Below are 16,814 nucleotides of genomic sequence, written 5' to 3' on the forward strand. Positions count from 1 at the left end.
CCACCTTAACTTTTTCATGTTCCCATTGTGTGTGCGTGTGTGATGTAGAGAGCAGAATGCACATGTTCAGGTCAGAGACTGTCCTCACCATAGTGTGGTCACAGGCTCTGCTGTTCAAGGTTCAGCAGCCCTGAGGCCACAGTAACTGGTTCCCTACAGTCTGTCCCTTAGATGACCATTCCTCAGAATAAAATGCTTCTGGTGGGGCCACCTCAGAACTGTTCACCCACTGAAAGACAACACCCCACGCTATGTAAATGTTTTATTTTAATGTCCAGAGTTTTAGAATGAAAAGCTGGCGCTCCCTCCTGGCCTGTTTCACAGGTTCTCAATGGGCTGATGAGGCCAGTACGGGTACTTCTTCTTGTCCAGCTTGGTTTCTGGGAAGATTTCATTCAAGTCATCAATGGTCATCTGATCAAAGGGGACGATGTTCTTTATTTTCTCCAGCTAGAAAGAGCAGGCATGAGTTAGCCCTAGGAAACAAGCAAGGCCACCAAGAACAAAACAAGAATCCAAGGACAGTCGGTGACTGCCAAGGGTGACAGAGACAACGTGTCATAGAGGCCATGGCTCATCCTCACCTGCGCCTCATATTGCCGGATCCTGGCCTGGGATTCAGACACAAACGCAGCACAGGTCTTCATCTTGAAGAGAAAGGAGAAACTTTCCTGAAACCAAGTGACAGCCTGCCCCGAGGCGCGAGCAGCTCCAGCCTGCCCATTTCCCTGCTATCTGAAGAAGAGCATGCTGACCTGGCCTGAGTGCTTTGGAAGGGGGCAAACCACAGCTTTTTCAACACCCACAAAGCAGCCAGGCAGGAGAGCAGCTTAGGATTGGTCACTGCAGAGTCTCGGCAAGTCACATGACCCTAGGGCCAGGTTCCAATGTTGACCTGAGGTATTTTCAGACAAATAGATATCTGAATGCTGAATGGATTGTTTTTTAAAACCGAGGTCCTGTTTTTACCAGATCTGCTGGGTGTAAAACTGACACTGAGATGCATGTGTTTACAGAACTCCCAACAGATGATGTAATCACTGGACACACTTGTCACACTCACAACAGGGACTTACCTATTAGCTCGTCCCACCTCTCCCCAGGCAGCCTCTCAGCCATCCGTCACTAAAGATTAACTGCACTTTCTAGAGATCTGTACAGACAAGGCTTCACCGTGTAGCTCTGGCTGGCCTCCAACTGCGAGATCTACCTGCCTCTGCTCTCAGAGGGCTGCATAGGAAGGTGTGCGCGTCCAGGCCCAGGCTCGCTGGCTCCTTCTAACCAGCATTATCTTAGATTCACTCATGCTGCTGCATTTATTAGCAATCCTCTTGGTTCCTACAACACTCTAACCTTCCATTTGACTCACTGTCTACCCTTCCTACTAATGACAATAGTCATTAAGAAAACTTCAGGATCTGATCATAGTGGTGCATGCCTATAATCCCCACACTTGGGAGGCTGAGGCAGGAGGATCAGCATGACTTTGAGGCCAACCAAGGCTACACAGTGAGACCTTACAAAACAAAAAACAAACAAACAAACAAAAAAGACAATTTTGGAGGAAAAAACCCAGAACAAACAAATAACGTGCCCACTACTTACATCCTCCTTTTCCTCACTGTCCACCAGGGCTGTGTATTTATCCTCAGGCACTGGAATCTTCAGGGCATTATACTAGAAACAAGAACAAAGCAGTCACCCTCGTACCCAAGAGCCCGAAGGACTCTTACAGACCACATGAAAACACCCCATCCCTTCCCATCTCTGGTACTGTGGTAGGAAGAGCTGGAAGATCTCCCCAGCCCTATCCCTGATCACTCAGGAAACCTCCCCACTTCTTTATCGCAAGTGTCCCTTCCCTCATCTGAAAACGGTTACGAGACTGGTCACAGCCACTCAGCACCTTGCAGTCTAAGAAATTCTTTTTCACCCCAAACCCTCAAGGACTGCCTGGCAGGAATCATGTTTGCATTATGAAGGTAGAAAGGGTTGTTAGAAGACTGTTTAGTGTTACGGCCCTGGCACTGTATGCTAAGCTACAAAGAGCAGGCCTTCTAGAAGCATCTTCAAATGAATAAGCAAATGAACTCTGGACATTGAGACTTAATGTGTAAGCATCACAAGACAGATCACTGATGGGCTAGAAAGATGGCCCAGAGGTGAAGGGCACTGGCTGTTCCTCCAGAGGAACCAGATTCAATCCTCAGCACCCACACAGCAGCTCAAGACAGTCTATAATTCCAATTCCAGGAGGTCTGATGGCCTCATCAAGCTTCTGGCACCAGCCATGTACATAGAAATACAGGCAGGCAAAAACCCCATACACATGAAATTAATTGTTTTAAAAGAAGAGAAGGAGACAGAAGGGCCAGGGAGGTGCAAGAAGGGGAACATGTTAGCTTATGAAAAGGAGGCAGGTACGGGACCTGAAGGGGAACTTGGGAGAAGAGCTGGCCCTGGCAGCCCTCTAGCTCCCAGGAGCAAGGCTACCCTGGACTGCTGAACCCGGGACTGTGACTAGACAGGTTCTAAGCCCACTGCTGCGGGGCCTTTGGCCACACCCACTTTTCCCACCTACCATCCCTTAATAAGATCAAAGTTTAGTTATCTGAAGGCCTACCTTCTTTTCAAATTCATCCACCAAGCCAGCCTTGGCCACATTGGCCCTGTAATAAGCCCAGTCAATTGCTGGTGGTTTCTCAGACACATTAGCCAACCTGCTCATATGGAAAAGTAAAGTCAGGACTATTCCACAAGCAACAGACACTACTCACACAACAATCTCCCTAGTCCTTATCACACTGGAATGTCGGCACACATTTCTCTGAAGGACCACCACATCCATTTCTTTACTTGGTCAGACTTAGAAATGCCTTCGTAGTGCTGCAAGATGGCAAGTGGGTGAGGGCACTTATGGCTAAACCTGAGGCCATGTCTTCAATACCGGGGACCCACATGGTGGAAGGCCGAGAGCCAGCACCCACAAGCTCTCCTCTGTTTCCTCACGTGCTCCATGGCACACAGTGGCAGATGTGCACTGCTATACACACTAAATAAATGTAATAAATGTCAAAACATTGCTTCAGGTGCAGGGGCAAGTATGGGGGTGGGGGGGTGGCTCTTTCTCACAACATACTCACCTGGTATGGAGGGTCTCACTCCAGGACTTTAGGGAGTTTCCAATTGCCTTTTGGTTTCGGGGCATAATCTCCACAAAAGCTACCCAATCAATGGTTTTTAGAGCAAATTTACGCGCAGCCATCTTGGGATCCTAAAAAACAAAGCAGGTCAGATTAAACAGTGCCTTTGGAGAGAACCCCTGAAGGAGAGCATTTCAGAGAAATACAAATCTTTCTAGAGATAGCTCGGCACGGTTTAAGCATTTGGTGGTCTATTCAACAGCCAAAGGAATGAGGACTTGAGGCCCAGTTGTTAGAATGCTTGCCGAGCGTGGGCAAAGCCCTGGGTTCCATCTCCAGCACCACATAAGCTGACACAGGAGGCAGGAGGATGAAAGTTCAGGGTCAATCTCTGGTTACACAGTGAGTTCAAGGCCACCCTGGGACACATGATAGCCTGCTTCAACCTTTCCTCCAGCCGACGCTTTATCATTAGAAACCCAATTCTACGTTCTGCTCTACATGTGTCTTTGCAAACATTGCTAAAGGGCATTCATACACTGTACAAAAGTTAAATAACAACTGTGCCTTATCCACTGATTTCCCACCATACAGAAAGTTGACAGAGAAAATTTGACAAAGCTTCAGAAAGAGAAGACAGAATTTCCTCATCTGCAAACTGGGGGAAAGAGCTGTTAAAAACACCAAGTGTCACTGTGGGCATCAATTGGCCCTAGTTTCATACAGACTTCGGGGGACTCTCAACCCCTGCCCTACACCGGAACCTTCACAGTCGCGTCATACTGTCCACAGCACACATGCCTTGCATTTTCCGAGGCATTTTTACACAAACGACAGTGAGAGAAGTGACTGCAGCTGTCTTTAAACCGAAACAAGACAAAATACAGGAAACCACTACGATCGAGGTTTGTCAAGTGGAAACCGTCTGTACAAGCTGAGTGGATTGCAGGCGACGTGGAGGATACCCTCCTAAAGATCAAGGTTGTCAAACGCCAGTGCCCTCTTCCTTCCTCCCCTTCTAGAACAGCTGACGTCTCTAGGAGGGGAGAGGCTAAGGCAACTGTCAGGTGAACTAAAGATGCCAAAAATGCACTTTCCTAGGCACGAGGGGACGCAGGAGTCACAGACAAGGTCTTGTTGTCTGGTTGATCTCCAGCGCCTGGAACAGGCCGTGAGAATAAGGAATGACCAATGGTTACTCGACCAACCGGTAAACGAACCTGGGCAACCTCAGTATTACCCACAGTACTACCGGAATCCTACAACCTCCTCAGGGAGGGGAGAACGGAGCGCTGCAACCGACCGGGTGTCCTGCCCCTTGAGAAAGCCATCGCTATGGCTATGTGATGGTTCCCCGACCCACACACTGCACTCCTGAGTGCGCCACAGTGTGAGACACGGTTTGTGGCCACATCTAAGTCAATGGTGATTGGCCAGGCCATGGCCAGGCCCCAGGCTCGCCCCGCGGCGAAGGTGAGCAGGGCGAAGCAGTGACCTCGGGAGCTCAGCCAGCGGGGCAGCTTGAAGGCACCGCGTCCTCCGCGGAGGTGGAACAAAGCGTCAAAGCGAGGCCTAGAGCATCGAGCGCAGAAGAGCCCGTGGAGATGGGACTCGGTACCTCGAAGCCCACTCACCTTCACCGACCCCGGCGGACCGCTGTCCCCAGCAGGAAGGAACGGAAGTGGACCGCCGGAAGTTCTCCCTTCGGCTAATCCGAAAGCGCAATGGACGGGCCTTGTTTTACCCGTCAGCCAATGAACATAGAGCCTGCCTCCGGAAGTCCCGCCCCCGGAGGCGGGCACGGCGCCTGCGCGGTCGCAGCCTCGGGTGGTTGGGGGCGCTCCCGTCCCTCACCCCCGGCCCCACCCCCGCCGATGGGCCGGCCCGGCTCTCCCTGCCGAGGAATGGGCCGGCCCGGTGGCGGGCGGCGGGCGGGCAGCGGCGGCCCAAGATGGCGGAGCTGCAGCTGGACCCGGCGATGGCGGGGCTGGGAGGGGGTGGCGGGAGTGCGGTGGGCGACGGGGGCAGCTCGGGCCGCGGACCCCCCAGCCCCCGGCCGGCCGGCCCCACGCCCCGCGGACACGGCCGCCAGCCCGCCGCCGCCGTCGCGCAGCCATTGGAACCGGGGCCCGGCCCTCCGGAGCGGGCGGGGGGCGGCGGGGCGGCCCGCTGGGTCCGGCTCAACGTGGGCGGCACCTACTTCGTGACCACCAGGCAGACCCTAGGCCGGGAGCCCAAGTCCTTCCTCTGCCGCCTGTGCTGCCAGGAGGACCCGGAGCTGGACTCGGACAAGGTGCGCCCCGCCCTCGGGCGCGCCCCCGGGCTGTGGGACCCCTTCTAGGCTAGCCTTCCGATCTCCGGGGCGCGCTTCCCTCCAGCAGGCCCTGCAAACCCGGACCTCAGTCCACCCTCGCCCCCCGGGTTAGCACCTGCGGCCTCGGAAGGATCTCCCCTCCCCATTCCCCCTTCATCTTTAGGCACACTCCCTCCGGCTTCGCTCCGCACCCCGCCCTTTTCTCAGCGGCTCCTTCCAGGCGCTGTCCACCTGCACCCACGGGACCCCCCTGTGTACTCGGCTGACATTCTCTGCCCCTCCCGAGGATCCCACCTTCTTAGATGTGCATGAGTTTTTTCCCTGGCTCCGGTACAGCCCCCGCTGCTGGTGCCAGGTGCATTCAGAACTGGGTCAGGGTGAACGACCACATCTTTTGTCACTTTAGTAAACTTGGGGTTTAACGACAGACAGCCTCCACCACTGAAGGCTGCTGGAGGTGCTCTTGGTGGGGTTGCACGACTTCCCCCAAATGCTGGTCCCAGAACTTGTATGGGGTAACAATCGCCGTTTCGGCACATTTTTGGAAGTAAATGCATTCCTTGGGAAGATGATTGCACTTGCCCATGCAAATCTAGGCTGACCAGTTAGGACTCAGCAAATATGTAGACCGGGGAATAAATACCGTTAGACAAGGTGGAGGACCGCTGACCAAAGGAAAGGTTGAGGGGTGGCAAGACGTGTCGTTCGTTTCCAGTTTGAACTGCAACTTTTGTAGGTTCATCTTTGATTCTCAGATGCATTGGCTGTAGCTTACACCGCCTTCCATGCCATAAAGCACTCCTGTGGTTAAGTTAGACTTGCATAAACACTTAGCAATTTCGTCTGTTCTCCTCTGATACCAAATTGATGGGAACCTCACCCATCCTGACTAAAGAGAGTTAGAATTCCTGTTTATAGGGAGTTATTTTTATATACCCTAAATCTTCCTTCTGGCCACAAAGCCAGTTTCTTGTTTCTTTTACTGTAAAGATGAGTAGAATTAAAGCTGCCCAGAGCCAAGCCCTGGCAGTACCACACTTCCTCTGGGCACAGAGCTAGGGTGTGTGATTACAGCTGGCAGTGTGGACTCCCACTGATGTTGGCCTTGGGCTCAGGAGAGTTGCCAATAGAATGGAGGTTTTCTTAGAATTAGGAATGTAGTCCAGGGGCAATGAAGAATCAAAATGTTCCACAACAGCTATGGTATTTCCTTCATCTCCTGGTATCCTACAGAAGAATGTTACCCAGTAAATAAAGGCCTAGCAATGAGGATGACTGTGCATCTATGACACCAGACCTGAAATTATCTTAAATCCAGCCTTCTGGCCAATAGTTTGAGATAAGCAAACTGGGCCGGGAGGTGGTGTCGCACACCTTTAGTCCCAGCACTCGGGAGGCAGAGCCAGGCGGATCTCTGTGAGTTCGAGGCCAGCCTGGTCTACAGAGAGAGAGACCCAGGACAGACACCAAAACTACACAGAGAAACCCTGTCTTGGGGGGGAAAAAAAAGATAAGTAAACTGTAGCAAAACAGGCCTCACTTAAAAAAAAAAAAGAGCTGGGATTAAAGGATGTACCACCACACCTGACATCTGTTTTTTTAGCATGGAGTGAATCTGTTGCCTGAGTGCACTGACAGATTGGAGGAAATACAATTTAGAAAATATTCCTGAAAGGTTGTGTTTGGTCGACAGGACGAGACTGGAGCGTATCTGATTGACCGAGACCCCACCTACTTTGGTCCTATCCTGAACTACCTCCGACATGGAAAGCTCATCATCACCAAGGAGCTGGCAGAAGAAGGTAAGGACACCTCACTGAGTGGTTTCTGACTTCCAGGCCACCAGAGCTGCCTCGCAGGCTTGAGTTTGTTTGGGGTCCTCACTGGACTTGTGCAGATGTGATGCTGGATCCGAGAAGTAAGCAGGAAGCCTCCAGCTCCCGGGGCTTGTCCTGAGAGCCTTGAAGGAGCTGCACTGGGCTCCGTTCAGCTGCCGTAGTGGGAAGCTGGGTTGCTTTGCTTTGCGGATTACTTCAGGCTTTTGAACCTGCAGAACTGATTTTATTTGCTGGCAGTGAGTGTCCGTAGCCTGAAGCACCACATCTCTGGCATTCAGTTATTTTTATTTCCCCATTTTCCTTTGGATTTGCAAAAATAATATTAATAAAGGTCTGACCTCATTTCTTTAAGACTCTGGTCTCATGCTTCCCTGTGAAGCTGTTCTGACCTAATTCACTCTGCAGCTCATTGTCAGCTGTGCCTCTGGTTGCCTTGTCGATTGGCTTTGTAGGGCATTTGGACTGTAAGTGGGTCTGTAAGTGGGTCTAGTCCTCCATGTAAAAGGCCTACCTGGTCTCCTGAGGCATTCAGTGGAAATTTGGGGCCCTTTCCTAAATCCAAGACCCTGATCTAAAACCTCTGGATAGGAAGGCTTGTAATGGCAAGCCACTTCATTAATGAGGATGGCCAGTAAAGAGAGCAATTGTGAATTCTTGCTCATTCTCTTTCTCTCTGAAGCCTTTTAAAAAAAAGTTCAAGCCGGTAGGTAGTGTCCCATACCTTTAATCCCAGCACTCAGGAGGCAGAGGCAGGTAGATCTCTGAGTTTGAGGCCAGCCTGGACTATAGAGTGAGTTCCAGGACAGCCAGGGCTACACAGAAACCCTGTCTCAAAAAAGCAAAAAAAAAAAAATCATTTCATATTCATACTTGAGTAATAGGAAATGTATAAGGAAATTTAATATTGATCATTTATCTGCATCTTCTTTCCAGTTTGTCCATTGTTGTGATAATGTTCATTAGAACATTTTTTCCCAGTGCAGGAGCATACATCTCATAGTTGTCCCAGGATCTTTGAGAAGTCATGATTGCTGTCCTCCACACACGCCTTTTTTTGTCAGCCGGGGATCAAACTTTCTAGGCAAGCATTCTGCCACCCCTGATGGCCTTTTAATTTTGTTCAGCTAATAATTACCCTATTAAACTCTTAAGTTTATATACCTGCACCTGTCCACCAGCCCTTTTTAGGGAAAACAGGTAAATACTGCAAGGTCAGGAGTTATCCACTGTGGCAGGTTCCAAGAACTCGGTGACATATGGATAGCTAATGCACAGGTGCATAAGATGGGAAACAAGAAAACCCCTGTGTTTTATTTACTTTAATGTGGGAAAGGTTATGGGCATGCCCTATATGGCAGAGTTAAATTTCCTAGGATGAAAGGGAGATGAGATTTGTGTTTGAAAAACGCAGTTCTTTTTTCTTTCTCTTTTTCTTTTTTTTCTTGGTTTTTTTTTTTTGGGGGGGGGTGTTTGTTTTTTGGTTGTTTGTTGTTGTTTGAGACAGGGTTTTTCTGTGTAGCCCTGGCTGTCCTGGAATTCCCTTTGTAGACCAGGCTGACCTTGAACTCACAGATCTGCCTGCCTCTGCCTCCTTAGTGGTGGGATTAAAGGTGTGCATCACCACCACTGCCACCGGCAGTTCTTTGCAGGCCTTGTCTTGCTGTTTTCGTGGTGAGCTCACACATCTCTGACTTCGGTCTGGTCCTTGTTCTAGGTGTGCTGGAGGAAGCAGAGTTTTACAATATCGCATCTCTCGTGCGGCTGGTTAAGGAAAGGATACGAGACAATGAGAACAGAACTTCACAAGTAAGGTGTCTGGAACTGCTAAGGGCAAACCTCTCCAGTGGTGTCTCTCTCTCTATCTCTATCTCTATCTCTATCTCTATCTCTATCTATCTATCTCTGTGATGTGAAAAGGGTCCCTTTCTCCTCAGAGCTGGAGGGCCAGAATGGCTCAGAGTGAGGATACTGAGGAGAAATAACAGAACACAGAACAGCCCCACCCCTTAGGATAGAGTGTTACTGTTCACCATGTGCTGGTGGGGAACGCCAAGCCACTCTAGATCTAGCGCCTGTTCTCCAGGTTGTAGCCAGCCTGGTCTTGCACTTTCCTGCCTCAGCTTTCCTAGTGCTGGAATTCCCGGCCCAGCAAAGCTTGTCTTTGCTGACGGAGCATCTGCCTCCCACAGTATGAAAGCCCATAGTCTCACTTGCTCCTCTTATGTACTAGGACCATCTTTAAGCTCTGATCACCTCACATCAGGTTCTGCAAGCCACTTGAAAAACATGTGTGAATCGTGCTACTGAGAAGATGATATCCAGTCTCTTCTTATCACAATATCTGGATTTTTATATTGGCTCAGTAGCTGGGATAACAGAAATGCCTCCTGTTGGGGGAGGGCAGATGGTAGGGCAGACGTAGCCTGCTTCCCATGTCATTCATCACGTGGGTGAGCAGCTTCTGTAGTGTGTGAAGCCCTTGCGATTCTGTAACAGGAGAAGGTCCTTGTGGAGTCTAACCGAAGAAAATAGACTCTCCCTTTCCTGTGTGTAAGAAACGGCAGCTCCAGATTTGCAGGACCAGGCAGGTTGTGCTCCTCCGTGACCACCTGTCTGAATGGCATGCTTCTTTCTTACACCACCTTATTCCAGCAGTGGCTCTTTTCCTTACTCTGTCACAGCCTTGGCTGTCACTACTAAAGAAAAGGCCACCAGGGTTGCTGAGCCACTTTTCCCAGGCGTTTGTTAGCAGAGATAGACTTCTGGCCTGTGCTTAGAAGACTTCTTGTTGATGTTTACTGGTCGATTTATACTTGGTAGACATCAGACTGTGTTCTCTAGTCTCTGCCATCCTACATTTCCATGGCATCTTTTGCTTTGTAGATATTTAATAAATAGATGTTTCAGAAGTCTAGCTTTATTCCCAGTTTCCCACATTCTAAAATAAACTTGATTGCTTAGTAGAAATTTTGATGGTACCCTGAATTGCATAATCTGAAACCATCCAAATCATGTTCTGTATTCTTTGCCATTAGTTGATTCCTTGAGAGCATCCCAAGATTTCTTTTTGATGGCAGCAATTAACTTAATTAGTCCTCCAGATTCTGACGGCTTGAGGACTCATACCCTGTTGGTAGCCTTTTTGTTCCAGGAATGTCAAGACCTTTTGATGTTGACTGATCTTTCTTCTGTCCTTTTTATGCAGTGACTCTGAGAGATGGGTTGATAGTCAGAGACTCCGTCTTCCCTGTCCTCAGATCTCCAGATGTACCTTGAATGTGCGCACTGTCCCTTGTGCGTGGCAGGCATTCAAGCGAAACTAAGATGGGGGGTCCTAAGCTCCCTTTTACTGTGGCCTCTTGTCTCTTTTAGTGACTCACACGGTCTAAGTACTTTTCTGTTCCGTGTGTGTGTGTGTGTGTGTGTGTGTGTGTGAGAGAGAGAGAGAGAGATTAGTCTTGGTTCTTATTGGAGCACTGGTGGGTTGACTCTGGAAGGAAAAAGGGGATTAATGGCAGCTTAGATAGTAGGGACTTTGGCTACTCTGGCCAGTCTCACAGATCTTTTGGGATGCTCTGAATTTTGTAATGTAAACCTGATTGTTTTTAAAATGTGTGGGTAGACGTATGGAGAGAACCAAAGGGAATTGTCAGGGGATTTGTCTGTATTTTCAAAAAATGTTCCCTCTTAGAACTGTGTAGTGGTTGTTCTTTAGTTTATTGTCATTGTGTCTTTGTTTTGTTTTGGTTTTGGTTTTCAAGACAGGGTTTCTCTGTGTAGCTCTGGCTGTGCTGGAACTCACTCTGTAGACCAGGCTGGCCTCAAACTCAGAATTTCCCCCCGCCTCTGCCTCCCGAGTGCTGGGATTAAAGGCGTGCACCAGCACCAGCACCAGCACCAGCACCAGCACCGCCAGCCTTATTGTTTTATCTTTTAAGGTGCCTGGCATGGATCCCAGGAGCTCACAAATAATAGACGGTGACTGCTGCTGAGCCACATCCCCAGCCCCAAAAGCCCCTTTTTTGTTCCTCGGTGTGGTGACACACAGTCTCTTTGTGCAGTCCCAGCTGGCCTGGGCTCAGTCCTCCTGCTTTAACCTTCTGAGTGCTAGGATTACAAATGTGTCCACGCCCACCACAGCTACTCAGGGAATCCTAGGGGTTGGGAAGCTTGCCAGGAGTGCAGGCAACAAATCAATGTTGTTTTTTTTGTTTTCTGTAACCCATACCTCTGTAACAGGAATGCACTGTTAAACACCGGCTGACGGCTTCCAGGTCAGGTCAGCAAGGGGGAAGCTAATGAGTATTTGTACAATTACAATATGTGTTTTCTTCTTGATACGATAATAGGTTAATATGCAATTCCCCATTGCCAGGTGGCAGACCATAATCCCAGCACATGGGAAACTGAGCCAGGGGTAAAAGCAGGACTTTGAGACCAGGTTGGGATAAATAGTGAATTCCAGGACATCTAGGATAAACTTACAAAGCGTGGTGGTACATGCCATTATCCCAGCACTGGGGAGGCAAAGGAAGATGGATCTGAGTTCAGGACCAGTCTGCTATACATAGTGAACTCCAGGACAGCCAGGACTAAATAGTGAGACCCTTTCTCCAAAAGGAAAGAGGGTGAGGCTGAACAGATGCCTAAGCGTGCATGCTGGTCTGCAGAGGGCTGGCGTTCAGTTCCCAGCGCCTGTGTTGGGTGACTCACAACCACCTGTAACTTCAACTCCAAGGGATTCCACATCTTCCTTTGGCTTCCATGGGCATCGAGAAACAAATGGTATACACGTTCATACACATAAATAATTTTTTTATTTCAAAAAGGTCATTCCATAATCATTTATATCCAGTCTAGACCATCACATATAAACCACTTAGCCAATATCACAGATCTTTGGGATGGTATATATCTTAGCATCCAAATCACATATAAACCACTTAAAAACAACTTGACTCCTGCTCACAGTGACTGGGGAGTGGTCGCTCTAAGTGTGGTCGGCACAGCTGCTCACACCAACTGTCCTCTGGAGTTCAGGGTCATTGTCCACATCGATTTGTGCCCTTGGGCTTGCTTTCTGTTCTTAGAGCTGATGAGTTCTCATTGAACCCACAGTGCTGTTTGGAGAGAGAGGTACTGGGTGGTCCCAGAACCCCCAAGGCAGCTGCGGTGGAGGGGTCCTGGTGGGCCCCCATGTTGCTATCCTCGTCTGCCTCTTGTTGCAGGGCCCCGTGAAGCACGTGTACAGGGTCCTGCAGTGTCAAGAGGAAGAGCTCACTCAGATGGTCTCCACCATGTCTGACGGCTGGAAATTCGAACAGGTATATTTCTCCAAGAGCAGCGACCCAGCACCTCCTCCCAGGGAGCCACAACCAGCCAGTCAGTCGCCCTGGGAGTGGGGTGGGTGAGGCAGGTGCAACCCCATTTCAGAAGTAGGAAAGAGCTCCTTGGTGTGCATTACCTGCTCAGCGGCAAGTGGTGGTTGTGAAGGGTTGGGAGGAGGACCACATTTCTTGGTTTCACATCCAGCGTTTGAACTTGACAGTGCCCGGGGTCGTGGAGCTTATAGACCTGAAGCACCTCCCTTTGCTTTTTGTTACCTCAAACATTCCTTCAGAAGCGCTCTGCTGACATCGTTCTGTGAGCCCTGAAGAAGGCTGGCTTCATCAGGAACTTAGTGTTCTGGATGGATGGGCCTCAGGGGTGCTAGAAGGGACCAGACACAGACGTGTGTCACAGTCATTTCCCAACATTCTCTCCCGTCATGTCTTTGTGCTTAGAATTGAGGTTAGGAAAACAAAGCCCCCAGGATCTGGATTTTACCGTTTTCTTCCAGTAGATGGCAGCCTAGTTCATTTTCTGTTGCCGCGGCTCTCCAGGAAGCTGAGCTTGCACGGGGTGAGCGTTGGTGTGGAGATGACTGTCTGTGGAGTCTCCGGCCAGCTGCACTGTCACCAGCTCACTTACAGAGCACATGCTACGGCTTGCGTGAGCACTGCTAGTTGTAGCTAGAGGCAGAGATGCCTCACTCTGCGCTGCAGAACCGGCCCCGTCACATGGGCCCCTAGTGCCCAGTCAGCCGTGGGTGGCCAGACACTGCAGGGCTTATCGTCACAACTCTTTCCTGATAGGTAATCTTAAGCAGAGGTTATTTAAAACAATATGTGAATATTCTTGGTGAAGGTAATGGTTAATTATAAATGTTACTTATTAGTGTTATCACGACCCTGGCTCTTGAACCCATGGCCTCACACAGTCTAGGCGAGTGCCCTCCCAGTGAGCTGCACTCTAGTCCTCACATGGAATCTTCTAATGCCTTGAAGGAGGGTGAGGTCTGTTCTTATTGCCTCCAAGGTGTGGATGAGGAAGTTGGACATGGGGGCTCCCAGTTCTGCAGCAGCAGTGCCCCAACCTCAGGCTGTGCTTGTGAGGCCACACTCGCTCTTTGCCTGCGTCTCTATGTGCAGATTTCCAAGTTAGAGTTAAATGCTGAATTGTTTCTCCCAAAGGGTTAAAGTACCATGGCATGCAGCTTTTGATGGCTGCAGAGTGGTTCGCTTGGTACTTCCAGGTCTTTCTGGGTTCTGGGTTCTGGTCTCTGGTATGGAGAAAGAGCCAGTGGGACCAGGCAGGGCTGGAGGGAGTGCCTGCAGAAATACTCATCTTACCTCATGTTGATGCTTCTTGATGCCTTTGGGGTAGTGTCAGGTGCTTGGGTGAGGGGACAGGATGGAACTCCGTGGTGATAGCTAGATCGGGATCCACTTGTTCCCAGGGACCTTGGCTGTCCCCAAGAACTGTTATCCTTTGAGGCATAAAACTACACAGTCCAGTTGGTGTGACTTGTGTGGTACTGGGGTGCTTTTTGGTTTGATTGGTTGTTTTGTTTTGTTTTTTGAGACAGGGTCTCACTAAATAGCCCTGGCTTCCCTGAAACTATTTAGATCAGGCTAGACTCAAACTCAGAGAGATCTGCTTAGCTCTGCATCCTGAGTGCTGGGTAGGTGTATCCCACCATGCCTGGCCCAGGACTTGAGTGTTTTAAGCCCCTGTGTATACGGGTATCTAGTTATCACCCTCCTGTTTTGCCAGCTGATCAGCATTGGCTCCTCCTATAACTATGGAAATGAAGACCAGGCAGAATTCCTCTGTGTTGTCTCCAGAGAACTAAATAATTCTACCAACGGCATCGTCATAGAGCCAAGCGAAAAGGCCAAGGTAAGACATGGCTTCCCCAGGCTGTCCTCTGCCTCCTTTGTGCCCAGCCTCTCTCCAGCTTTGCCCCGGCTGCCACTGGGTTCCTTTCCCTCCTTCCCCACTGCGAGTTTCTCTCATGCTCTCTTGGATGCTGGATTTAAACCAGGCTTTGTAGGGCCTTGCGAGATGGCAAGCAGAGTCAAATTGGTGAGCTCCGGCTTCAGTGCAAGACCTTGTCTCCAAAAAGAAAACAAAGTGAGGTGGAGAGTGATAAAGGAACATGCCCAGCTTGGACTTTGACTGCCGCACAAACATGCACACCCACCAACACACACACACACACACACACACACACACACACACACACACACACACACGCTTATACCACACACACGTATAAAAGCAGTCAGTGTCACAGGAGCTGTGCCTAGATGAGGGGAGTTTTTGCATCCTGTCAGGATGCTGAGGAAGCGGAGTTTTGCACTCAGGGCACTTCTCAGTGTTGCTGGATGCAGTCAGGCAGTGTCTGCCTGGCTCCTCGACAGCCCATGGTTTCCTTCTCCTCCCCCACTGTGCCCTACAAACGCACACTTCACACTTCTGAAGAGCCTGAGTGTGTGGTGACTTTAACTGCTTTCTTTAACTTAGAAAACTTTGATCCACCAGCACAGAACCTTCTCCTCCACAGCAACCTCCCTGTGCTTGGCAAGAGAGCTCTTTGCACTCAGGCACCCAATGAGGTTGAGGCTCCGAGCCTGCCTGCCTTGCTACATGGGCTGACAACAGATTGTGAGCTGCCCACAGGGCCAGAGGAAGCAGCTGCAGGTTTTAAAAATCTTTTTAAAATCGTTATTATGATATCTAGTCTACTTCACTGTCTTCAGCTGTATCCTGTGCCTCAGTGCCCACACCCCGAGCTGGTGCTGGAGACCCAGCCTTTCCCAGGGTGAGCACATGCTTTAGTCTCTCCTTCCCTCAGCAGTTGCTCAGCTGACTGTCTTCCACCATCTTCCACTCTTAGATTCTTCAGGAGAGAGGCTCACGGATGTAAACGGAGGATCTGAAGTTCCAGAACCCTGAAGGCAAGAGAGCGATCGACTGAGCAGCTGTGAAGGGAATCCTGCACCTGTACAGTAACTGAGCTACTGCAGAGCCAAGCTGCAAAGCCTGGTCCCAGAGAAGTGGTGTCCGCTGAGACCAGAGGAGCCCACCCGCCTCGGACCGAGACGACAGTCCGCCTCTGGCTGCACGGCCCCTTTTCAGAATCCTACTTTTGTTTTCTAGCCAGTGTTATGACAGACCTTCACAACAGCATCTAGGATGGGTCCCTGGCTGGAGCCTTGTGGGGAGCTGGGGGGAAAGGAGGAAGGCCTAGCTCTCTGAAAACAGTCCAAGGAAGCTAGAACAGAGGAAGGAGGCTTGTCCTGAGCTGTGCCCTGATCTCAGCCTGCGTGCGCCGGGATGGATGCTGGCAGCTGCCATGACCATTCTTCCCTGACTGAGGCATTCTTTGAAGTTGCTGGGATGCAGGGGATTCCAGCCTTAGCGTGCTGAGTCGAGGTTTGGGGTACAGAATGGAGTTGCCAGAGGACCCGCAATCCTATGAACAGAGCCCCAGAGGCAGGAGGATGAGGTGTCCTGTGCTGTGCTTGGAGGGACTGGTTGCTGTTCCTGGTTCTGAGCACTGGCCTGTCCCTGCGAGTAGCTTCACCTGGTGTCTGTCCCCAGTGGGGCCCGCATGGCCCAGCCTCAGGCAGGAGCTTAGAGGCTGTAGCATCCTGAGCAGCGCTGGGCGGACGATGGCCTAAGCGGTTGCCGTAACCGTATCTGCATTCTTACCTGGTTGGCCCCGTCTTCCTCCCCCAGCTTCTTGAACTGGACCAAAGAAAAAGGACTTTGTGGACCCTCTGTATGGCTTGGGGTGAGGAAGGCTGTTTCTGTGGAAGCTGCCAAATGTGTCATGTTGTCATAGCTAAACGTGGTGGTGTTTTTGTGATTGTCTATTGAACATGCACTGACTGATCGGAGATACTTGTGTCTCTCCTTGATTTCCAACTGTGGTAAAGCAGCCATGCAGAATAATCCCCAGGTGTGTATGTGTGTGTGTTCACATGCATGGTGGCAGTCTGTGAACTCCCTGCATTTTTGATACCACCTCCCACCCACCCCCACAACACACTTTGACCTGGGCATGCAATGTTGGCAGGCAAGGATTCAGTGCTTGTGCGATGGAGTGCTACAAATCCTCTTGAAGCTGTCGGCCTAGAGCTGACGTGGTCCTGCTTCTCTGAACTTTGGAGTCTAAGCATTCATGGAAGA

General features: G+C 50.3%; 2 protein-coding genes across 3 annotated transcripts; one reads left to right on the forward strand and one right to left on the reverse strand.

Annotated features, from left to right (window-relative positions):
• Positions 1-245: 245 nt before the first annotated feature.
• On the reverse strand, positions 246-4,909 carry Atp5pd (ATP synthase peripheral stalk subunit d). 2 transcript variants are annotated; one of them, XM_006997748.4, is made up of 6 exons: positions 4,778-4,909; positions 3,144-3,274; positions 2,624-2,720; positions 1,606-1,677; positions 585-647; positions 246-450 (listed from the first exon to the last, which is right to left on the reverse strand). In XM_006997748.4, the coding sequence occupies exons 2-6, from the start codon at positions 3,263-3,265 to the stop codon at positions 319-321; spliced, it is 486 nt and encodes a 161-aa protein (XP_006997810.1). In that variant the 5' UTR covers positions 3,266-3,274; positions 4,778-4,909; the 3' UTR covers positions 246-318. The 2 variants fall into 2 exon arrangements, with proteins under 2 accessions (XP_006997810.1, XP_042139025.1); XM_042283091.2 differs by having other exon boundaries at positions 4,639-4,778.
• A 112-nt stretch (positions 4,910-5,021) lies between these two features.
• On the forward strand, positions 5,022-16,522 carry Kctd2 (potassium channel tetramerization domain containing 2). Its single transcript, XM_006997755.4, has 6 exons — positions 5,022-5,436; positions 7,151-7,259; positions 9,010-9,101; positions 12,524-12,619; positions 14,391-14,516; positions 15,517-16,522. Exons 1-6 carry the CDS (start codon positions 5,095-5,097, stop codon positions 15,544-15,546), a joined length of 795 nt encoding a protein of 264 aa, XP_006997817.2. The 5' UTR covers positions 5,022-5,094; the 3' UTR covers positions 15,547-16,522.
• Positions 16,523-16,814: the final 292 nt, after the last annotated feature.

The sequence above is a fragment of the Peromyscus maniculatus genome, chromosome 8, assembly GCF_049852395.1.
Source record: "Peromyscus maniculatus bairdii isolate BWxNUB_F1_BW_parent chromosome 8, HU_Pman_BW_mat_3.1, whole genome shotgun sequence".
NCBI classification, from domain to species: domain Eukaryota; kingdom Metazoa; phylum Chordata; class Mammalia; order Rodentia; family Cricetidae; genus Peromyscus; species Peromyscus maniculatus.